We start from the raw sequence: 24,808 nt of genomic DNA, 5'->3' as shown, positions 1-24,808 counted from the left end.
ACTGGTGCTGCTGCCTAGCAGTGGGATCTTGAGAGATCTTTGCTAGAGCCTGTGAGAGAACCATTTAAAAACCAGGACCCTGAGGTGGGACTGTGACAAGGCAGTAGCCACAGGTGGGATCCTAGCAGGTGGTGGCCTGAGTTGGGATCCTGACAGGAAAGGTCCTGACAGAGACCCCTATTCCCCTGACAGAGCTTCAGTAGCCAGAGTGGTTTAACAGCTGCTCTGATTGAAGCTCTGTGAGGGGAACAGGGCATCTCCTAGCAACTCTCAGCACCCTTCACTAACTACACTTCCCAGGCTTCTTTGAGAGAGGCCACGACTGTCCAAAGTGAAATAAAAGTCTGGTGTGGATGTGGCCAGGGAGAGCTTTGGTTTAAATTTGGGTGGGAGGCTACATGTGCCTGCTGTAGAATAAAAAGGTGGGGGGAACCCTGAAAAGCAATGATACTGTTCACAGTGTTTTGCTTTTGGAAAGGAAAGGGGCTTCCCCTCTGCCCAGTGCCCACCCACCCAATCTCCCCCCTCCCCCACCTCCTACCCTCCCTGCCCCTCACCCAAGTCAGTGTTTGACTATGACTTGGGAGACCAGGATTTGAATCTCCACACAGCCATGAAGCTCACAGGGTGACCTTGGGCCAGTCACTGCCTCTCAGCCTCAGAGGAAGGCAATGGTGAAATCACCTCTGAATACTGAATACTATTCATAGAGTCACCATAAGTCGGGATTGACTTGAAGGCAGTTCATTTCTATTTTCAAACATGATTGCACAGAAATAAATCCCATAGAACTCAAAAAGTATACAACTGATCAAACCCACCCTCCCTTCTCCTCCTTCCTATCCCCTCCCTCTTGCCCTTCCCTCCCCTCCCCCTCCTCTCCATGGTCAGTTTTACCTATCTTAAGCATGATTGCACAGGAGTAAATATCACTGAACTCAATAAGCATGTGTATTATCAAACCTGCCCTCCCCTGCCCCGTCCTTTGCCCCTCCCTCTGCAATCACCTCCTTCTCCCCTTCTTCCATTCCCTTCTCCTCTCCCTTTCTCCTTCCGTCTCCTCTCCCCCCTGCTCCTCTCCTATGGTCAGTTTTACCTATCCTAACCATGATTACATAGGGGTAAATCCCATTGAACTCAATAAGCATGCAAAGGACCAGACATGCCTTTCTCCTCCTTCCCCTCTCTCCCTTACTGCTCCCCTCCCCTCTTCCTTCTTCCCTGCCCACTCGAGCCCTCCCTCCCTCCCCCCCATCAGTTTTACCTATCCTAAACATGATTGCATGGGAGTAAATCCCACTGAATTCAATAACCATGCAAATGATCAATCCATTTTTTTCGCAAGCTTTTACAGGATCCCATTTCTTACCTCTTGGATTAAGAAGCAGAGAAATTCACTAATAGGCAAAAAACCTTGCAGTTTAAGAATGTACCTATAGCCCACAGATATTTCTACCAAACTTTAAAAAGCAGGGAAATTGGGCAGCTATATTGAATGCACCAGGGGAGCAAGAGACGTGACCTTCTCTCTGAGGTATTGTACTGCCCTACAAATTGGTCAAAATGCAAACACCATTTGGGTTGGTCTTTCACAGTCCAATCCATTTCCTGTGTAACTTGGAAGAATTTGTTAACATGTGCCTCTGAGCATATGGTGAGCGGTGGCAACACCTGCAATCAGCCTAAATAACAGAAACAAGACATGTGCTGTGCTGATCTTGTTTTAGCATGGAGGAAGCAACATTATTAAGACAGTTGGCATAGTTCAGATAGTCACTTTAAATATGTCTGATTTCCTTTGCAATTTTAGTGAAGTTTCCTATAGGAAATCATTTTCTTTTGCTTCTATTTCTGTGAATATGTGAACTACAGCAACACTTTGCAAAATTTACACTAAAAAAAACTTCAAAAATAATTGTGGAATACTGGCACTGACTATTCTGCAGAATAGTCTCCAGTGGATATGAGGAGTGTCTCGGTTTGCACAAGATAAAACAGTGGGAAGTGAAATATATTCTAGCAAAATTCTAGGTGTGTTCTATGCTTTTAATTGAGCATGCACACCTTGCCTTAAATGAAGTGGTTTGAACATAGCAGGCTGAAAACATTCATCTTGGGCAGGCTAAGTTCCCCCCCCAACAGCTAGAGTCCTTCCTGAAGTAGCAACACATTGTAATCCATCTGATTTTACATCAAACGACAGCTTCAGATTCAACTGTTAATGCACCCAAAATAGAAATAGAACATAACCTCCAATTTGAAACAGAAAAGGCTGTCTTCACCATCATATGACACTGACCAATAAAAAGTTTTTGAAATTAATAAAACTAAATTTGACACAGGTTTCTAGGATGAATAATGAGAGAAATTCTCTGTAGAAACCATAGTAACACAGGAATGAAGCAAAGTAAGAAGAACACCAACAAATACCTGCCATCTTTGGAGATGGCAAGTATTGCCACCACTCACCATGTGCTCTGAGGCACATGTTACCAAATTCTTCCAAGCTACACAGGAAGTGGATTGGACTGTGAAAGACCAACCCAAATGGTGTTTGCATTTTGACCAATTTGTAGGGCAGTCCAATATCTCAGAGAGGAGGTCACGTCTCTTGCTCCCCTGGTGCATTCGCTATAGCTGCCCAATTTCCCTGCTTTTTAAAGTTTGGTAGAAATATCTGTGGGCTATAGGTACATTCTTAAACTGCAAGGTTTTTTTGCCTATTAGTGAATCTTCTTTAGATGGGTATCAGAAAAATAATTACAAGCCCTGATTTCAAGGGTTCAGGGCCTACAGAAAGGAGACAGCATGCATCATCCCAACTGTTCTAATACAAGTTTCATGGGCCTGCTTCCCTGCCTCAACTCTCCCACTGAGCATGTGCAGCTGTTAAAGTTATATACACCAGTGGGTTACAGTTTCAGAACCCTGGCTTATGCCATTCTATAATGTGCCCTGAACATTGATGATGCCATACAAATAAAAGTTTTTTAAAAAGAATCCCAAGAATAGAAAGGAGGCATGGGTAGTCTGTAGCTAAACGGAGGTGTGTGTGTTTGTTACAAAACACATATGGGACCTCTTCTAGGTTGATTAATGCTGATTTGTAGTTTTAACTCATAATGCCAAGTTACAATTGACCCTTAGAAAAAAAGATCATATGAGTAAATTGGCGTGTAGTTTTTTAAAAAATATGTTGTTCAACAAGTGCAGAAAGGCATGTCTTGGTGAAGTGCTAGCTCCTTGGGATTTGTTACAGGAAAAAATACCAGACAGTTAATATGAAGGGTAGAGTTTTGTTTTCATTGGCTATAATGCAGAAACTGGGGTACAATATAAATAAGGTAAAAAATAAAACATGAATGCCTGATGTTGAAAGACAACATGCTTGTAACTAATACATTAGAGATCTGTTCCAGAATGCTACATCCTTCCAAAAATAATAGGTCTCTAATGTCAGCAAAGTTAGTGTCAGCATGGGTTACCTGCTGCATACAGAAAGTGCTGGTCATGTAAGCTAGAACTGCCTTGGAGCTAGTCTGACTTGAACATCCGACCTTTCCCCCCCAATTTTTTTGTTCATTAATCAGTGTTCCTTGCCTAATCTTGTTGGTTTCACTTCCCTCCCTCTCCGTTTCACCATCCCCTTGCTTAGCTTATCAGGTTCTCTTAGTATTGAATAACAGCACGGTTTCATTTGGATGGTTACCTGCCCGTGAGCAGTTCTGCAATGCAAGATGATTGACTGTCTTTGAAGTAAGATGTCAGATATCCATGTATAGTGGCATGAAACATATGTGGGATTGGAGTGAAACCTGATTTGCAGCTAATGATCAAGAAAGCTTGTAAGATGTATGTTGTACACCGCCCAGGGAGCCATTGGCTATGGGCGGTTTATAAATGAAATTAAATAAATAAATAAATAAATAAGAGAGGATCACTTGGATTGGGGGCTTTGGGGGCCACTGTGGTGGTGTCAGCTTCAGACTGGATAGGACCAGTACTCAGTTTTTTTCATCCAGTTTTTTCATGTGGTGTACATGTGGATATATTATAAGCACTCATACTTTCTCATACTTAAAAATGTAATAAAATAATAGTTCTTAAACTGCTATGAGTATGGAAAAGGGGGGCTGTTACCCAACAATAGACACCCATGATAACTGCACCAAAACATGCATTCATCTTTAACTTTGGAAGGGGTGATCATGTTGTTCAGGGCTTGTTTTAGCTATTTCAGGATCCAGCTTGAAAAGCTACAAACTTTCTGGATTAAAAAGAGATTATGTTACAAATAGGCTGCCAATTGCCAAAATTCTAGTAAATGGAAACCCAGGTTTCCAGAATTACAGTATAATTCAGTACATTGTGACATACTGTGAAGTTGGTTAAATTAACAATATATATCCGTATATACATTGTGGTGGTTCATAAACAGCAAAGTTTTGCCAGTGTTGGGCACTCTTACTCAATTTAGAAGAATGGGTTGTCATAAACTAAGTAGGTTTAAGAAGTAGTTGTTCAGTGCCTTTTGATAAAAAAATGTGGTGCTGGTACTTATACCTTGATAAAAATGTGGTGGGTGCCAGCACAAAATAGTTGCTATAGGCAGTAAAAAAGAGAGAGGTGCCAGTACTGTAACAAAAACCCCACTGTATTTATTTATTTGTTCTGAATTATGCTTTGAACCCTGAATTTAACACCAAGAAGTTATCATTGTGGTAGTTGTTTAATTGATTGCTGAAACTGGGGCTGGGGGACACTAAATACTCTGATTTATATATTTTTATAATAAAAGTTCTTAGGGTGCAACCCAAGTGGTATATATGCCAGGCCGAGCTGGCCGGGTCCCAATTCATCTGGGCCACACCAGCAGAAGCCTCCGCTTCCGGTGCAGCCATTGGTCAGCCAGCTCAACCCAATATAGGCAGGGATCTGCCAGAGAAGTCCAGCCCAGCATAGGGAAGCCAGCGGAAGCTAGTGCAAGGCCCCCAAAAGTGGCATTGATATGTTGGGGAGGGGCCAAGGGAAGGGGGGCTTATGCTACATCCAGGTCCCATTTGGCTCTGTCCTGCAGCCCCCCAGTCCTGGCAGATGCTAGGCTGGGAAAAAGGGGAGGAGAAGAAAGCATATGCTGTGTTTCCTTCTGCCACACCCTTCCAGCACAGCCAGCATCCTCCCCTCCCAGTGGCTCCTGAACGGCTGCTGGATGTGGTGACCTCTTCTGCTGGCTCCGCTGGCTACACTTCTGCCGGCTCCACTCCTGCCAGCCACTGACGACTTGCATTGCTTTGCCTGTTACCCTTCCTAAAAATAGTCCAAGGAGTTATTCAACATTTTTTTTAAAAAAAATCCAATAAAAATATAGATGAGTAATAAAACACCATTAAGCTATTGGTATATTGTATTTGATGAGGTGAATCAGTAGCACATTTTGTTATATCATGGTCTGTAACGTAGTTACAATTTGTAGTTTGCTGTTAGTATTTTTTAATATAGAATATCATTTTTTCAAGCAAGGCTGGACAAAATGAAAAGCATGTGTGTCAGTCAGACAATGACAGCTGTCCAATGCTATCTTCTCTTTGAAAAACTATAGCATGCGCGCACAGCAATGGCCATTTCATACACCCATAAAGCTCACAGCCATTGATGGGCAGGGATTTATATATCTTTAGATTTTTAAAGAGTATATCACCAGAGTTAATATTAATATACCAATGTGGCAAGGTAGCAATGTTCTAAGTGTAGCTATGTACCATTTTTGCTTTACTTAAGGGAAATCCAGGGTGAATAAAACGGCAACTTTTCAAACATGACATTTAATCCATGCATGTAAATCAAACTGTGGGAGGAATCTATTATTCATTATTAAAAGGGCACCATATTTTTATTATGCTGAAAATGAAACCCAAATGCTGTGAAAAATTTAGTGGCTTCTCTTGAAGTTTCAAGACACTTATCATCCAGTCATTGAGCTGGTGCTGACACTGATTTTAAATTATAGCTACCAAAATAATAAAGTTTTTGGCTTAGGAAAGAGTTGGAGAGAAGCCTGATCAATTTCACTGCAAGAGGTAAATTTATTTTTAATATAAGGCTTCTTAAATCCATATCACGGTACAGTTCATTGATAATGTTTGGAATTAGATCAGTATGAGAACTGTAGTTCTTATCCATGTCATTATTAGTCACGCCCACAATTTCTTCCCTGAAGTACTTTGTGAAAGCTACATATATCAGAAACTGATTAACATGACCCAAGGTATTAATTCTTAAAATGTGATGAGACAAACATTTCCTGAGCCTGTATTTTCTCAATGTCAGCATCTGACTAGGAGCTAAGATGCTTTTAATAGCCACACAATGAAGTATTATTAGTTAAGCTACAGGAAATGCTGTTTTTGTATTATTCATATTCTTGCACCACACTCCAACACAGCTTACAAAATGTGGGTAAAGGGAATGTTAGTGCAACTGAGACTAAGTATTTGAAATGCTGTGAAGAAAAGATAGCTGGTAATAAGAAAGCACATTTAAAAATGAGAAATCCTTAGGCTGCAATCCTAGACTCTCTTAACTTGGAATAAACCCCATTAAACTAAGTGGGACTTGCATCTGAGTAGACAAGCATAGGATTGTGCTGTTAAGGTTGCTTTTTCCTGAACAAAATAATTTGTGGATGGCGTGATGAGCAGCTTGATATTTTGTTTTGGTGAACGGAAATATTACTCTTAATAGACGAGGCGAGGATTCCCAAATTGTGGTCAGTGGATCATTAGTTGCCCACGAGCTTCATTCAGGTGGTCCATGAAAGGCATGGTATGTCCACACTGAATATTTGTAATTATATATCATTATTGCTTCTTTTATTTCTTAGATTGTATTTTATTATATTAAAATTTGAATTCTATAGAATGCAAATTGTAATACAATAAAATACAATCTAAGAAATAAAAGTAATAAAATACAATTAAAATCATACAGCATCTAGCACAGCACTTTACAATTGGTACAACAGGCAAAATATTTATCTCTAGTTCCAGCTCTATTTTTTTTATCTTCAAAATGCTGTTCATATTAAATGGAGTTCACTTCATCTTTTTGCATTTTCTGCAATGTCAAAAAATGCCCCCACTTTTTGGTAAGATTTTCAGGTCTTGTGAAAATACTTGCTTATTCATTTCCATTGTCCTCACTTGCCCTCAGTAATTGGCTACATAGTGCTGTGATGTAATTCTTCCCATAATTCATCCCCACTCTCAGATCCTAATCCTGAGCAGCAACAAACCTTCTGAAGAACATAATAGCCTGTAATTAACTCCTCTGCCCAAAGAGACCTGAGCCAGAGACTCAACTTAATAAATAAGTAAATAAATAAATAATAAAATCTGTTTAATGGGTGGGATCATCCATATCACTAATCCATGAAGTAGCAGTCAAATAAAGTAGGTTTTGGCACCTATTACACCATTAACATTATGTTGGAATAGGGCTTATTGAACTGATGAGCTATAGGAGATATGTTAGAGAGGGATGAATTGAATTGGGCAGAAACTTAGTGTAGCTCAAGCAGAGTCATTGCTGAAGGCACCTAAAGACACTTTCTTTTAATTGCCTCAAATATGGGGTTGGACAATCAAGGTAATTCTTCAGATGATCGTAGTCCGTCTGTGATTTCTCACTGAGAAAGGATGAGTGGAAACCATGCTTCGAGATAAAGAAGAGAGGTATGGCTATGTCATAACCATAATGAGTTATACATAATATATAATTTATGTTTTGAAGATAATACAGGATATTTAGGTTTGAAAATAAAGTAAGCACTGCATATATTTGTAAATTTCCCACATTTATTCTGTCCACCACCCCACCCCAATTTAAGGCAGAAATCCTATATCCACTTACCTAGGAATATGCCTCTCTGAGATCAATGGGATTTATTTCTAAGTATTCATGTAGAAAATTATGCTGTAAGAAAACACCTCTCCATCGCTCCATGCTTAAGAGAAAATGTTCATTTCTGCTTCATACATATCATGATTATGAGCAAGGTTAAAAGTAGGGATGGGGGAGAAATTTGATTCAGTTTGCATTGAAAGCCAAATTTATCAAATTTGCAGTTTCCGAAACAATATGAAAAGTGAAACACAACCATCATTCAACATTCAGTTATCCAATTTTGTGATGCAGTTTTCCAGCCAATGTTTACAAAATGCACGTATTAGGGAGAAATGTGTACAAACTGAATATACAATAAGAACATCCAAAAATGCATTATATTAGGAGACTGCTTGCAAAAATGTGTACATTAGTGAAAACTGTATACAAACATGTGTTTATTCAGAGATATTCATACTAAAATACTGATCAATTTTCATGAGGATTTTTTTTTAAAAAAATCACAAATTGCTGCAGAAACCTGGAGAACTGAATTTAAGACTGGAAAAATTAGACACTGAGAGAACCAAAACTGAGAGATGCTTCCATCCCTACTTAAAAGTAGGAATGGGCAAATCAGCCCATTTCCCATCCATGTCATTTTTGCATGTGTTCATTTATAAGTCTGTTCCATCCTGTTTCTGTGTCAGTTTAAAACAAAAACCTCAAAAATTTGTATTTAAACCTAAATATATATATTTACTGTGTCAGAAGTGTTTTGGATGCACTTTTGGAAGGGTGACAGCTGGTGAATAACTAACAGCCTGATCCTAACCATGACTACTGAGAAGTCCTGTTGAATTCAATGAGGCTTATTTCGAAGTACATCAGGTTAGGATTGCAGCCTAAATTCCAATCTGCACATTAGTCTGGAAGATACAGATTAGATCAGTTCATATTGGAATTCACAAATATCAAATTCCTCAAGTTTTAAAATGATTCTTTACCCAAATGTTGTGGTAAAAGTGTTTCTAGTGAGATTTTTATTTAAACCCCCTATATTACAATATCTAAGTTAATCAAAAATATTTGTATTTTAGAAGAATAGATTGTTCTTCTAACAGATTGTTCTTCTAACGGGCCTGAGTTCTCAACCTTTGCCATGTCTTCAAATCTTTTAATGTATTGCATATGTAACTCATATTCTAGTTAGAAATAAAAACACACTTTGATCTTCTTCTTCTTCTTCCCTCTTTCTTTCCACTGAGGCCAAGCTAGCACCCAGATATAAATGTTTAGGAGAAACTAAGGCCAGTAATATGACGGGAACAATGTAGTCAGGGTTAACAATAGCCGTGTCTTGCATTGCTACTCCCTGCTGGTCATAGAAGAGAGACAAAAATATTGGCAGCAGATGTTTTGGGGGATAAGGCAATTGCCACCAGATGTAGAGGCTAAAGCACACAGGATGCAATAATTATTTTCCTGTATCTCAAAAAAAAAGAGGTTATATTTTTATGGGGCTCTTGCTCATTTCTACTGCACTGGCTGTGAAATTGTAACTAATGCTGTTTTAACCATCTAATCGTTTGTTAGGTCCCAGCATTGCTTCTGTTTTATTCTATGTGGCATTTGTCCCTGTTGCTGAGAAGAGACTTGGCTCTTAAACCACTATGACCCTGAGATGATCTCTGCACCTGCAGCTGTATCAGAGCAAGGGATGGGTGAGAATTCCTCTGAATTTGGATTTGGACCCCATTTTTCAATGGTCCGCATATTCTCCTTCTTTGCAGAGTGATCCTGCTTGCTCTGAACTTCAGCGGCTTTCCCCCAACACCTGGTTTCCCCCTGAATATACTGTTCTTTTAGTGATTTTACTCACAGCACAACAGTATAGTCTCTCTCTGCCTCCCCCCTCCAGTTAAATAATCCAAGCTCCAAGAGGAAGCAAGCAAGCCAAGTCTCACCCACTTTAAAGACTAAGGGCTTGCTAAGGAGGAGGCGGGATGGGGGGCACTGAAAGCTGCTTTCCTCCTTTTCTTTCCTAAAGGAAAACAGCCAGCCTCTGCTTGCTAGCATGAAGCCTGATCAGCCTCAGTCACAGTGGTGGCAGTGGCGGCAAAGCCACTTTCCTTTCCTTTCCTTAATATTTTCTTTCAAATTATCAATATTGTCTTTCAAAACTGTTGATGTTATCTTTCATTTGTCAATGTTCCCTTTCAAAATATCAATATTTCAAAAGAAAATATTAATATTAATATCAATATTTTTGGGGAAGGAAAGAATCAGACCGGTAAAAGCCACAGATAGTGGACAAAGAATGAACTTGAATTCATAGAATCATAGAATAGTAGAGTTGGAAGGGGCCTATAAGGCCATCGAGTCCAACCCTCTGCTCAATATATGAATCCAACTTAATGCATACCTGACAGGTGACTGTCCAGCTACCTCTTGAATGCCTCTGGAGAGCCCACCTAGGTAATTGGTTCCATTGCCATACTGCTGTAACAGTTAGGAGGTTTTTCCTAATGCTCAGCTGAAATCTGGCTTCCTGTAACTTGAGCCCATTATTCCATGTCCTGCAGTCTCGGATGCTGGAGAAGATAATTCTGGAGAAGAGATTCTGGCCCTCCTCTGTGGGAACCTTTCAAGTATTTGAAGAGTGCTATCATATCTTCCCTCAGTCTTCTCTTCTCAAGGCTAAACATGCCCAGTTCTTTCAGTCTCTCCTCATAAGGCTTTGTTTCCAGTCCCCTAATAATCCTTGTTGCCCTTCTCTGACCCTGTCTTAGTTTGTCTGCATCCTTCCTAAAAGTGTGGTGTCCAGAACTGGATGCAGTACAAGGCTACAAGGTTAGACAAGGCCTAACCAGTGCCGAATAGAGGGGAACTAGTACTTCATGTGATTTGGAAATTATACTGCTGTTAATGCAGCCTAAAATAGCATTTCCCTTTTTTGCAGCCACATTGCACTGTTGGCTCATATTCAGCTTGTGATCAACAACAATTCCAAGATCCTTCTTGCATGTAGTATGGCTGAGCCAAGTATCCCCCAACTTATAACTGTGCACTTGGTTTCTTTTTCCTAGGTGCAGGACTTTGCATTTATCTCTGCCTGCTAGGTCACTGGAATGCTTTCAAAGGAGCACTGGCCAACAGATCCCATCCCTAATCATAGGCAAACTAGACAGGACATGAGAGCCATGAGAACAGTCTTCTGAAACAATAGAGTGAATTGTGAATTTGCAAAACCCAGTTTTTAACTGCAGGGGGAGTGGCTCAGCTGGGCCATTTATCTTACTATTGGGAACAGAACTTGAGGTTTGGAAGCACCCATGGGTTTCCCAACTCTGAGTTGTTTGGTAACATGTAAATCTGTGGTGGAAGGGGCATTTACAGGGGATGTGGCAGGTGGGACAGGTGCTTAACCCTTTCCTGCCTATGATCTTCCTTTCCAACCTTTGTTCCCAGCTCTTTTATCTCCACTCAGGATTCCAGAAATGTGTTTCTGTGGGAAAAGCAACTGGCGGAGAGGTTGGTAAAGAAAAGCAGAAGGCAGGGGAAGGATTAAGAACCCCCAGTCCACCACTTCTCTCCTACAAATATCTCCCAACAGGGTCATCACCAAAGGGCAGCCAGGTTGGGCCCTGGCCGAGGGCCCTGGAGGCCCAGAGGGGCCCCTGAGAGTAGCACTCCCCTTCCGCAATCTGCAGCAGGGTCTGCCGTGGATCACAGGTAGGGAGCTTCCAGGACGCACGCCCATTAGCTTGCTCCACCTACTTCTCTCCTGTTTTCGCTCCTGCACACACTGCACGTGTAAGGCTGCCATCAACCAAGATGGTGGAGGAAGCTTCTTTAAGGGGCTAATACCCCCACAGCCATCTTGATTGATGGCAGCCTTGTGCATGCATGTAGAGTACTGCACATGCATGCCATCAACCAAGATGGCAGCAGGGTCATCAGCCCCTTAGGCAAACCTCTGCCGCCATCTTGGTTGATGGTAACCCTGCATGTGTAGCATGCACAGCTTCAAAGACAGGAAGGAGGTAAGTAGAACAGGCAGGAGCTGTGCGCCTGGGGCAGGCTGGTGCCCAAGGGCCCAGTCATGCCTAGCGCTAACCCTGTCTCCCAATCCCCCCTTCTTGCGCTGGTGGTAAATACAGGGCTGGAAATTCTGTAATTGCCACTGACCGTCCAGTTACAGCTTTGCTGTGGTTCACGAGCCATATATGGAGAATCTTTTGGCTGAGGACTATTCTCTGCTTTCCCCTTCCACACTAGCATGAGGAGCAGCCCACTGTCCATACTTGTGCCACACATTTTACTAGCTTTCCATTTATCTGTGTCTTAGGTCCAACATTTTCTTCTTGTGTCACCATGTTTTAATATGTTCATGGATATGGATTAAATTTGTGTTTGATTTTATCCATGCTTACTTTGGCTCTTCTGTACCTTATTCTTCGACTTGAACTATGCTTTACATTATAAGCTCTAAATGGAGATCTGCTTTGTTTAATGTTCCCACAGTATCATGTTCATTGAAATAATAGCTTCCACATCTTGTTCATTAGTGTTTATTTGCATTTGACTTATGAAGAATATGGTCTCACAGGATGAGTTGTCTGTTGAAAATCTTTATTTGAATGCCTGTAAAACTTCATTGTATTCTTTTTTGATTAACTAGGAACAATTGGCCACAAATTCAGTAATATTGAAAGTTGATTGTATTCTTATGCTGTATAGGTTTGGGACTTGGTAGATGCTGATCTAATTGTATGGCAGATGTTCAAACACCACATCTTTATGTGTACTGGGGCTTTGTCATTTTGGGACTATAAAAATAATGGGCTCTGTGCAATACTCTCCTAAGTTCAACTCCTGGGGGGGGGAGAAAGAAAGTAAAGCTTTAGCTCTCTTTTAACCGTGAAAAACCCAAGAGCAAGTTGGACTTCTTGGTAGCATACTTCATAGAAAAATTCCCAAACTGAATCTGCTAATTTGAAATATTCAAATAGGTCTCATTCTCTCTCTGGAGTATTTCCATGTGGAAATGTGGTGGCATATGGGGAAGTAAAATATATTATGACAACAAAACTAATATAAAGCTGTTGATTTCAGAAACAGTATCAAGAGATGAGTTCAACTCAATATGATTTAATTCAATTAAATACAGTGCTACTGCATACAATGCAAGAAAGGAATTAAATGCCTTTATTCTCACTTGCTGGCGCACAACATGAAGGGGTCTTTTGAACATGAATAAACTGAGCAGAAACTGAGTTTTGGGGTTAGAAGCATTCCAGGCTAATTTAACCCAGGTTTGTGTGAGTACATAAGAGACCAAGGAGTTAATAAGTGAGGCCAGAAAGATTAAACAGGGGAGAGACAATAGGTTTGAGTGGCAGAGCACATGCATGCAAATATTTATGGCTTCTTCACCTGAACAATCTCAGATATCAGGGCTGAGGAAATTCTTTTCCTGAGGCCACAAATAGACATTGTGGTACACTACTGGCTGCTGCCCAAGGTAGCATCTCTCTGCTATCACCTCCTTTCTCTCTAGCAATGCACAGTCTGTTTCATGACTTGCGTGCTGGCTATTTAAGAGCCAAGCTCAGAAGGCCTCAGTATGAAGCAGGGCATCTGAGAGAACTGGACAGAGCCATTCCAGTTTTGAAAGCAGAAATCTGTGGAAGTTGTTGAGTCTGTGTGATCTCTTCAGGGGCCTGCAAAATCCTAGCCTATACAAACCAGCAATTGGATATAGCCAAGATGAGTTGTACTCAGAACTTCACTGGTTTGCATTTTCTGCCCTGGGCCTTTTCAGTTAGTTGTAAGAAGTAAAAAGCTGAGTTATTAGCAGTCAGTCTACCATTAGTCACATATGTCAATAATGACAGTGGCTCTTTGGGGTTTCAGATGGGACATTCCCAGCGTTACCTGGAGATGCCAGGGATTGACCTGGGACCTTCTGCGTGCAAGCCAGAGGCTCTACCGGTGATCTGTGGTCCTTCCCCTGAATTACTGTGAAAAGACAATGACTTTTCTGGGGCGGGTTGAAAATGAGTCAGTTACTTTTGCTTATCTCCCCCACTTTCCCTTGTTTCCAGAGATATAGTTAAATACCTTTGAACTTAGCCATTTCTATCTGAGAAGAGGGAGGTGCAATTCATCCACCACTGAAATCAACGAAGAAGCATACTGTATGTGGAGTTTAAATGGAGTTTGTTTCACACAAACATCTGGGACCCAAGCAGCCAAATGCCTTTGATGAGGGTTGTATTTTGTCAGTAATTTGGTAACTAATATTTTTAACTTTCCCATGGGTTATTTATTGAGAAATGGTAAATCTGTTTTAAATGAAACTTGATACTGTCAATGGCTTAGTAGCAGCTGCCACAGGGTTATGACATTGTTCAGCAGATGCTTCTGTTTCATCTTAAACATTCAGAAACCATTCATGTAATGCATGCCTATACTTAGGAGTGACACTATGTAAATACTCTGAAAAGAAAGCAACCTTGAAATATTTTCCCTCCCTTATCAGTGCTTAGTTGCAGTTTTTAAGCTGAAGAAATACAAGTAACCACTTGATCATTTGAAAATGCTGCTGCTCGTAGGGCTGCATCATCTAATGGCTGTGATTCAAAGCTCAATGAAGGAGCCCCTGTGTGCATATAGGGAGGGTTGTAGCTTAGTGGTAGAGCATCGGCTTTGTATGCAGAAAGTCCCAGGTTCAATCCCTATCAGCTCCATGTAGTGCTGGAAAAGTTCCCAGTCTGAAACTCTAGAGTGCCACTGTCAGGGTAGACCAGAGGTGGGGAACCTCCAGCCTCCAGGCGTACCTTCAACCTGCTCTGCCTTTGTCCTTGAGATTGCAGAGGTCAGAAGTAGAAGTAGGGGGGGCATTTGAAGGCATGTTCCCATCCACCCTTCAGCTGATGGGCTGATCAGAGCATGCCTTCAATCCACTCTGTACTTCTCCGGGTGGAGGGGGAGGTGTTTGAAGGCTCACTCCCAACCTGGGCACATCAGAGCACTCCTTCAGGTTTGCTTTGAAGTCCTGAAAGCCGGGGCATCACCTGACATCATTATGTCATCACTGTTAGCTTTGGCCTGCCAGGGGTTGGGGAGATGAATATAAGCCCTTTCAACCACAAAAAAGGTCCCCTACCCCTGGTGCAGACACTACTGAGCTACATGGACCAATGCCCTGACTTGGTATAAGTAAGCTTCCTATGTTCCTATGGTTTGATATGGATCTGAGTGCTTGAAAGGGTAGCCTTATTTCTTTAAATGGCATGGAATAATTAACCCATGCACCTCCATTTCCCTTGCATGCATGGAGAGTTTCCTGAAATGGAAGACAACAAGCAGCTTCTGCTTGCAGGAAGGTCTGTTTGCACTTTGAAGCTCCTGTGTTTTAGGTTCTGGTATGGACTGAGTTTCTCAAACCACATCACAAATAAACGTGTGTTTTTTTAACTGGAAGAGAAAAAAAGGAGACAGGCAACATATGGAAACTGTGATTTGGAGGTGAAATAAAATGTCATTCTTACTAACAAATGATTTCTGATATTTACCCATTCAGTATTTTTAAACTTTTCTGCAATATCCAAAATTGTAAATATTTTTTAAAAAATAGAATAGTGTAATTGTGGGTGCTTCCAGATGACTTGTTAATTGAGCATTTATCTTGATTTGTTTGTGGAGAATTAGATAACATTCTGTTAAGTGAGTGTTATACCACACTTTCCAGTGCATTTTCCTATCACTTTCATTATCGCAAGAAGTCTGATCTTTTGGGGAAGTGGATTTGTTACACAAGACTATAATCACTATAATTGCACAACCTGAATTTGTTGGTATGTGATTAAATCCCACTCGAAAATAGCCACATTTGGAAGCGTCCTGCAAATGTTTTCAGGATCATTTGATTTAGAATACTTTGCTTAAATTTACCTTCTCAAAGTATATAGCATTATTAGGGTAGATTATTTTGTGTGAAACCTCTCTTGAACCATGTTGATTGATATTGTTCCAAATGACCATATTGCTGATTCTTCCTCTTTCCAATAGGATGTTCCAGCTAGAAATGATGGGAAGCCTGGAGGGATACTTCTGTTTGAACTATTTCTTCTTCGTGGGACCAATACTTGCATTGACCGAGTAGTGGGCTGGGGAGCTTTTCCTTTGTTTAATAATAATTTGGACACAGTGGATGGGAAGTTTAAATGTCCCTTTCTCAGAGGTCACTACAACTCTAAAATCGATAGATTCGAAAAAATTGAAAATCTGATTTCTTCTGACTTGGATCACTGGTTATGCAACCTCTATTTCCAGGTTGGTCTGAAACAGATTTCATAATCTGCATTCACAGTGCCCTCTTAAGGATGCCACTTTTGCCCTTACAACAAATTTATCTATCTACTTGTTAAAATATAGTTTTAATGATATTTTAAGAGGACAAACAACATTTGTGTGAAACTTGGCTTCCTACTTACAGCAGTAACAGAAGGGACATGCTTCTGCAGTATATCTTGATGAAACTTCATTTCTCTCATCCTTTACGTGAGGGGTGGCAACTTGTTCAGAAACTGTTGAAAACATGTTGTAGCTATATTAAGATATAATGTCATATTTAAAACTGCAAGACTTAAACATTACTTTCATATTTGAACTTCAAAGTCAGCTTAGAAGACCCATTGAGGCTTGTGGCTGTGGGGAATAATTGAATCATTGAATTCACAAATTGATGGACAGTTATGTCTTTAAATTATTGCACTGCACGCTGAGATCATTTAGGACAGGAATTATGCCAATTAAGAAGAAACTAATGAGTGGGGGGACCCCCTGCAGTGGGAGTTTCCAGAGAATCCTAGATCAACCCTTTTGACTGAAAGTTTGAGAATATTAGAAGAATAATTTTGCATATGGCTGACCTATTCATATAACAGGGTTTTCTCTTATCAGATAATTAAACTACCACGGTACTCAGATGAGCAGAACAAATATGAGGAGGGCCTACAGCTTTCTTCAAACCTTGTATATTCAAGCATACCTGAGAAAGATAGAGTCTCAAAGAAGGAAATAACAGGTGGACTACAAGATGGTGGACTAAAAAGTTCATGCCGAACACAGGGACATTCAAGGTGTTCTTTTCCTTCACTACAAGGTTAGAAACGTACTGTTTTATTAAATCAATATCACTTTGGACTAGGGATGGGCAAGAATTTTTATTCTGTTTGCATTTCAAGTCGATCTATCATATTCGCATTTTCCAATTCAATATGAGAACTGAAGCACAGCCATCCTTCCAAATTTGCACTTATTTGAATTTTGCGATGCAGTTCACCAACCATGTTTACAAAAATGCATATATTAGGGGAAAGTGTGCATAAAAATAAATATATAAGTGAAAATAACATGCAAAATGTATTATATGATGAGAAATAGCTTGCAAAAATGTAAACGTTAATCTAAACAGCCTACAAAATGTGTTTGTTAAGAGAAAACCACACTAAAATGCTGGAGATTTTCATGAGGATTTTGTTTTTAAAAAATCATCAGTTGCTGCAGAAACGTGGAGAACTGAATTTAAGATTGGAAAAATGAGAAACTGAGAGAACTGAAATGGACAGATATTTCCATCCCTACTTGGGGCACTCCTATACGGAAATAGCCAGTCCTCCATGTATCCTTCACTTACTTGTGATGGATTCTCCACCTTATTTTTCATATTTTTAAAATTATCTTCCACTTTCACTTAGTATACCAGCCACACTACCAAAAATGGTGAATTGCTACCAAGTGTGCTGAATAAAGTTGAATGTGATTTTATGCAAGATCTATACCTCAATAGTTGGAAAATAGGTAGTGATCTTTCAGTTATCACTGTCTTGTGTGTTTTTATTATCCTGAATTTGGTGCCCAGTTTTCAGTTCCTTTTCCAACAAATTGCTGTGTGTATAGCCTAGATAATTTGGCTCTACACCACAAACTATGAGTTATGATACCCAATATCACACATCTCCATTGACAGGAAACTCTCCTCTTTGAGATGCATCATAATTCCCTAGGGCAAAAGTTGTTGTTTTTGCACAAAGCACATCAATGTGCAATGACCACAGCCCACAGTTATTAATAAGGAAACTGTAGCTGTGGCCACCCCAAATGACACTTCCACACCACCAGGGGAATGTTTCCTACAGCTTGCCATAGAGTTGAGTCTGGCCCACTGCCTTGTTTTTGTGCAAGGCACTGTCAACTATAGCAACTTCACAAAAAACTGCACAATTTCACATTAGTCACCATAATGATCACCGTCCCCCTCCTCAAACACATGTTCACCATCCCCTGTACTCAAGTCCTGGTGATCACAGTTAGGGAATTTGCACATATCAGTGTATGTGAGCTCATTTTTCATGCACAAACATTTTGTTACTCACACTTCTTTGTATAATTGCAGGCTAGTAGACTAAGCATGGCCTGAGGTACTGACAGACCCTCCATCCAGTGTCCATCTAGCTGCTCAGTCCCATCTATGACTTCTAACTTCCAGCCTCTGCCAGTTAGACTTGGTGTTCTTGGTTCTTGCTCTAAACGCTTTCTCCATATTGCAGCCTGATAGTTTGTACGTTGAACGTGTTTTATCAAGCAATCCCTGCATGGTGGCAGTTGATAGCTCTCTATCGATCCTTTCTTAGCACAGAACAGGTGCACTGACATTCTCTACAGAAAGTCTTGGAGCATAAAAACAATATGTGAATGTCTGTTTCTTCCATTAGCTCTGCTGACAGATAGGGCCAGCGCCAGGCATGCTGGGGTCCTTGGGCACCAGCCTGCCCTGGGCCCTGGCACCCACACGCATGCCCCACCTACCTACCTGCCTACCTACCAAGCGAGTGGGCGGTAGGCGGGCGAATGAGCGGGCAGGGGGTGGGTGAGCGAGTGGGTGGGGGGCAGGCAAGCAAGCAGGCAGGGGCAGGCGAGCAGGGGGGCAGGCGAGTGAGCAGGCAGGGTGAGCGGGTGGGGGCAGGTGAGCAGGCAGGGGGAGAAATGGGCGGGGGGCAGCTGATGGAGAGGGCAAGCGAGCAGGCAGGCCAGGGGGCAAGCGGATGGGCAGCTCCCTTACTGCAATCTGTGGCAGGGACCCTACTACTCGCCTACTCCCCCACCCTCAACCAGGGCCCGACCTGGCTGCCCTTTGGCGCCAGCCCTGCCAACAGATCTCACTCTTGCTCCAGCTCAAAAATGTTTTCTTTGCATCTTGACTGTTTTCCAATATTTTTGGGCTCCTGCCTTCCCTTTGCGGGAAATGCACTTGCACTATCACATCCAGTGAATGCATGCTATTCCAATCAAAGACCTACATACCTCTCTTCCAAGTCTTGAGCTGATTTTTTTCCAGTGTCAAACATAGTGGTGAGAGTTCTACCATCACATCTCAGTGATGTTGGAAAGTCTAATTGACTCTGGCTCGCCACATATTTGGTGCTCAGAGAGCAATGAGGACTTGGATAAATATGGCATTATCTTCACTACAAAGGCAGTTAGAATGCAGTTCTTTCTCTTTGCATGGCCTCAGCCATGCAAACATGGGTACTGCTGGGAGCCATGTCTACAGGTGTCGAAAATTCTCCATCCTCAGTTCAGTGACAAGCTCCATCCAAATGGTAAGATGATCTAGGATAGGAATGGGGAAGCCTGTGCTGTCTAGGTGTTGCTGAAATCCAACTACCATCAGCCCCAGCCAGCATGGCCAATGGCCAGAGAGTTGTTTGTCCAAAATATCTGAAGGGCATGAGGTTAGAGAAGGTTGACATTGTTGGACATGAAGCTCTCCATGATGTGTCCATGGATTTGAGGGGTGGGGATACTAAGGCTACAGGTTCTTCATTCTTGATTATGGCCCCGTCTGCACTTACATTATACCACTTCCCCTCACAGAGCTACAGTTCTCAGATCAATCCCTCTTTCCAGGGACCACTGGGAATTGTAGCCCTGTGAGGGGAGTAGGAATCTCCTAACAACTCTCAGCACCCTTAACAAACTATACTTTGGGTAATTCTTTGGGGAAGCCATTGCTGTTTGAAGTGGTGTAATAGTGATTTGAATGTATAGTGCACATGGGGCCTATATTTACTTAACTCAGACATGACTAGAAATGCTCAAGTTTTGAAACTTACATAATTAGCTCATATAATAGTTATATAAATGCCAGCTGCCAGCATTTCATCTCTGTCAAACTCTGAACACTCATGCTCAGAGTGTGCCCCACAGAACACTAGGAAGCAGATTGGGATCAGGGAAAATAAAGTGGGGGAAAAGTATGTTTCCTAGCATTTCCTATCCTAACCCAGAAACTGGCTCTCATAGACTTTTAATTGGTGTATTTTACTCTTGCATACAATACAATACTTCGCTTGAAAGATATGTATTGTATGTGTCCCAGTACGCCACATAAATGTGCATATATAGTTGCACAGAATCAGGAGAGATTGCAACTGAAAGAGGAGCATGCTTCTATGTTCAGTCTATGCAACAAAAGGTTGCTAGGCAGGGTGCGGCAACCATTGAAGGCCGAGATCCCCCGCCTGCAGTCACTGGCAGAACAGAAATTCTTCAGAATAATTTTCTCTGTTGTTTGTATTTATTTATTTACTGGGAGCCTTCTTTAAAGATATTATTAGCTGTTAATATCCCCCATGGGTTTGTTTTCTAATATATATCAGTGCCGTGCTACAGTATGCTGTTTCTGCTGGTGATATGTTGCTAAGAGATTTAATAATGGGCAAACAAACACAACATGTGGTAATCCATTTCAAATTAAAAGTTTATTAAACACCAGCTTGATGACTTTCTGGCTATTTACAATTAAAGGAGCAAACCTTAGGGAACCGGGGACCACGTGGTGAAACACACAGCATTGCCGTTTCCAACAGAACAAATGCATTTATGATCGGCAGCAAGCTGTTGCCCATTGATAGATTGTATAAATACTGTATTTAATCTCATTGGACACAATATAAAACTATGTTAATGTTGAGACTCAAGCCAGAAAACGTTAAGAACATTCTCTTCTAAATGAGAAGTGTGCTTCCTCATTAACAAGACTTACTGAGGTCCTAGAACATGAGATGTTCAAAAATGCAGTGGGATTTGAAAACATACTTCAGGCTATGCTGAATGGCTTACACTTTGGTCCTATGCTGTGCTTCGCTGATTATATAAAGTCTTCCCTATTTGCATGAGTCATTTTTGGACAATGGAAAGCACTGATGCTTGGGAGGACTAGCTGGTTTTCTGACTGCAAGTGTATCTTTCCAGTACTGCAAACTTCAGCATGCTCTCTGATTGTACTCTTCTATTATATGGAGTAATCTGTTGAGGGTGTTAGTTATGTAGGATCCTACTTCATTGGACAGGCTCTTAAGGCTTTTAGATGTCAATACTTGAGTCTGAAAGAAAACTAAGAGAGTCTGGGTCTGGTCAACGACTGGATGAGTGGCCTCTTGAGAACGTAGTTTCTATGATGGAATAAAGATGGGATATAAATGTAAGGAAGTAAACAAGTAAACTAATAACAATACACACTTACTTGTGAGTACTACCCACTGAACGTAATAGGACTAACTTCTGAGTAGATATTAATAGGATTGCACCATTCATGATCTAAAGTTTTTTCTTAGAAGTCCAGTAGGACTTCCAAATAAGTGTGCTTCATGTCTGCATTTCTTAAAGTTGAATCCTGTATTGCACTTCTTTCAAATGAGCACTTTCAAACTCACTTAAGTATCTTTGGATCCTGAGGCCCATTTTCAGGACACATTGGATCCCAATGTCTGTTTTTTAAATAAACTGATTTGCACTGATTTTTCTTTAGTTCTTGATTTTTTTCGCAGCCTGATTTCTTAATTGGCTGGGGGTTATATATAATATGCCTGCAAACCTGTATCAATTTAATCTGTACTTCAATCATCTAAAAATTTAATTGTCTATTAATATGGTTATAAGTGAGAGCTCCAGGAAAATGTTGCAGTGTATTCCCATCTTCTCGGGGAGCTTCTGTTCATGGCTACAGACAGCTTAGAACAGGAGCTGTTCATGCCTCTGTGGTGGTGCTGGTGGTGAGTTTCAGGGGTAGATAAGGAACAAATGACATTTTCCTCCCCACCCCCACCCGCAGGGCTTCCTCCTGCTTTGCTATAGGGCTGCCAACCCGAAACCTGTATATTTCATAGCTATATAGCAAGGGGCACACAGTTGCTATGTGGAAAGCAACCCCGAAACCTAACTGCTTTGAGGTTATTTTAATAAATAAGTGATTTAGAAATAATTCCCAGGATAGTTACTACACACTGTCAAGAGCTTGTGTAGGTCAATTCTCTTACTTGGTCTTCCCTCAGTTTTCCTCTCTCTGTGTCTCTCCATCTCTCTCTCTCTCTCCTCAAATTACTCTCAGCCTTAGACACAATAGGTGCTCACGCCATCCACTGACATCTGGCTTCTTTAGATCCCCCAACCCCCATCCTCTCAGGAGACATATCTGCCACCCATGTTCTTGAAGCTCACTAGTTCCAGCTAGGCATTTTTTAAAAAAACAATTTTATTATTATTATTTATTTATTTATACCCCACCTTATGGCCAAAAGGCCCTCAAGGCGGGTTACAAGAAAAACACAAATACAGGAATACATCCATAAACAATACAATTTACAAAATTAAATAACAAATAACATTATTAAAAAACAGCGATTACAAAACTTCCAATGAAAATACAGTGTGGTGCAGGCGCCTGGAGCGGCAGAAACATCTCAGGCTACCCCCAACAAAGCTGTGGGTTGGTTCTCTCTCTTTCCTTCTATACTTGCAGGTCTGACACCTTCAATTGAACTTCTAATCAGCTTCTCTGATGGCAAAATACGAGTAAGCTTTCCCCAGCACCAGCCTGTCCCTCAGAAGCAGGGTAGGTCATGGCCTGGATGTCGTTCCCCATCCCACCGCCATAGTTGTAAATGACTGTGGCGGCCCCCCACTTGGCGGCCACGTTGATCTTCTTGGAGAAGGTGCAGCCACCACCCTGCTGGATGAGGGCGAGCCATGGTGTAACTGCGACGGCGGCAGCAGCCGGGACACTGAAGTTGGTGAGGGGGTTGCAGGTGTTGACAGCATCAAGCCCCTCTGGCAGCACCAGCACGCCGGCCTCCTGCCGCAGGGGCGAGTTCTGCCCGTAGACACCAGTCTCGCCAGCACTCTAGCCGCTCTGGTTGCTGCCAGGCATCCTGTTCTAATTGAAGGCATTGGCGGCTCCATGGTCTTTTTGGCTGTGCCATGGGGGAATGGTGTCAAACAAACTGAAAATCTCAAAACCACCATTTTCTGATGTTACAGTGAAGTCTAGGCACTTTTCTTTTCATCGACAAGCTTACTTACTTCTTCATACCTGCATACTTGAATCACGTTAGAAAGCAGAAGCTGTTGCTTTATTTTTCGCTTCCAAACTAGTGGCAAAATCAGCAGAATTTGCTGTTGGAGGGAATGATCCATTTCAGTCAATCAGTCTGAGTATAAGAGCACATTTGCTGCAGTTTTTCTGAACCATTTTTGTTCTTGATTGGTACTGTTACATGAAAAGCAGCAGCAAAAAGAAAATATCCTGAAATGTATTTTCCTTGTTAATAGGGAATGGTGCCATTTGGTTTTCTCTGTTATCATCAAAAGGGAACCTTTATTGAAAGTTTGATGATATTTAAAGTTAATAAATTCATAAATCCAGGACTGAATGATGAATAGACTTGCTCCTGAGACACATTTATGCCTTTGTACTCTGCTGATCCACTGCAAATTCCCGTTCAGGACTTCTCGGTCCTCTTTGGTCTCTCCAGACTCATTTGCTCAATGCTTTCATTACAGTCTCTCTCACCAGTTCTTCATCCCCCTACAAAGGCTGCATAATATTCATGGTTGGTTTTTTAGGATAGGAGTGGCAGGCAGGGAGGGCAGTGCCACAGATGTGGTCTCCACATAGCAATGTCTCACTGCCACATAGTGTGATGGAGAGGGGGTGGGGCAGGGCACATTGGGTGTTTTAGTGGAGCCAATCTTTAGCAGTCATGGAATAAGAGGAGAGGTCCTCTTGTGGATAAGGAATTGGTTAAGAAGCAGAAAGCAGAGAGTAGGAATAAATGGACAGTTCTCCCAATGGAGGGCTGTAGAAAGTGGAGTCCCTCAAGGATCGGTATTGGGACCTGTACTTTTCAACTTGTTCATTAATGACCTAGAATTAGGAGTGAGCAGTGAAGTGGCCAAGTTTGCTGACAGCACTAAATTGTTCAGGGTTGTTAAAACAAAAAGGGATTGCGAAGAGCTCCAAAAAAAACCTCTCCAAACTGAGTGAATGGGCGGAAAAATGGCAAATGCAATTCAATATAAACAAGTGTAAAATTATGCATATTGGAGCAAAAAATCTGAATTTCACATATATGCTCATGGGGTCTGAACTGGCGGTGACTGACCAGGAGAGAGACCTCAGGGTTTTAGTGGACAGCACGATGAAAATGTCAACCCAGTGTGCGGCAGCTGTGAAAAAGGCAAATTCCATGCTAGGGATAATTAGGAAAGGTATTGAAAATAAAACAGCCGATATCATAATGCCGTTGTATAACTCTATGGTGCGGCCGCATTTGGAATACTGTGTACAGTTCTGGTCGCCTCATCTCAAAAAGGATATTATAGAGTTGGAAAAGGTTCAGAAGAGGGCAACCAGAACGATCAAGGGGATGGAGCGACTCCCTTACGAGGAAAGGTTGCAGCATTTGGGGCTTTTTAGTTGAGAGAAAAGGCGGGTCAGAGGAGACATGATAGAAGTTTATAAAATTATGCATGGCATTGAGAAAGTGGATAGAGAAAAGTTCTTCTCCCTCTC

At 41.4% G+C, this 24,808-nt stretch overlaps 1 protein-coding gene across 7 annotated transcripts in view; it reads left to right on the top strand.

The window, feature by feature from the left end:
• Positions 1–24,808, top strand: part of LOC133367599 (uncharacterized) — a 360,491-nt gene that overhangs the window by 170,409 nt on the left and 165,274 nt on the right. For all 7 annotated transcript variants that reach the window (XM_061591725.1, XM_061591699.1, XM_061591706.1 and 4 more), the window contains 2 exons: positions 15,961–16,224; positions 16,855–17,056. In XM_061591725.1, coding sequence (XP_061447709.1) covers positions 15,961–16,224; positions 16,855–17,056 — 466 coding nt within the window. The remainder of the gene's footprint in view (positions 1–15,960; positions 16,225–16,854; positions 17,057–24,808) is intronic.

This window comes from Rhineura floridana, chromosome 1 (genome assembly GCF_030035675.1).
Source record: "Rhineura floridana isolate rRhiFlo1 chromosome 1, rRhiFlo1.hap2, whole genome shotgun sequence".
NCBI classification, from domain to species: Eukaryota; Metazoa; Chordata; class Lepidosauria; order Squamata; family Rhineuridae; genus Rhineura; species Rhineura floridana.
Note: the sequence above shows the minus strand (reverse complement) of the source record. Positions and strands in the feature narration are given on the sequence as shown.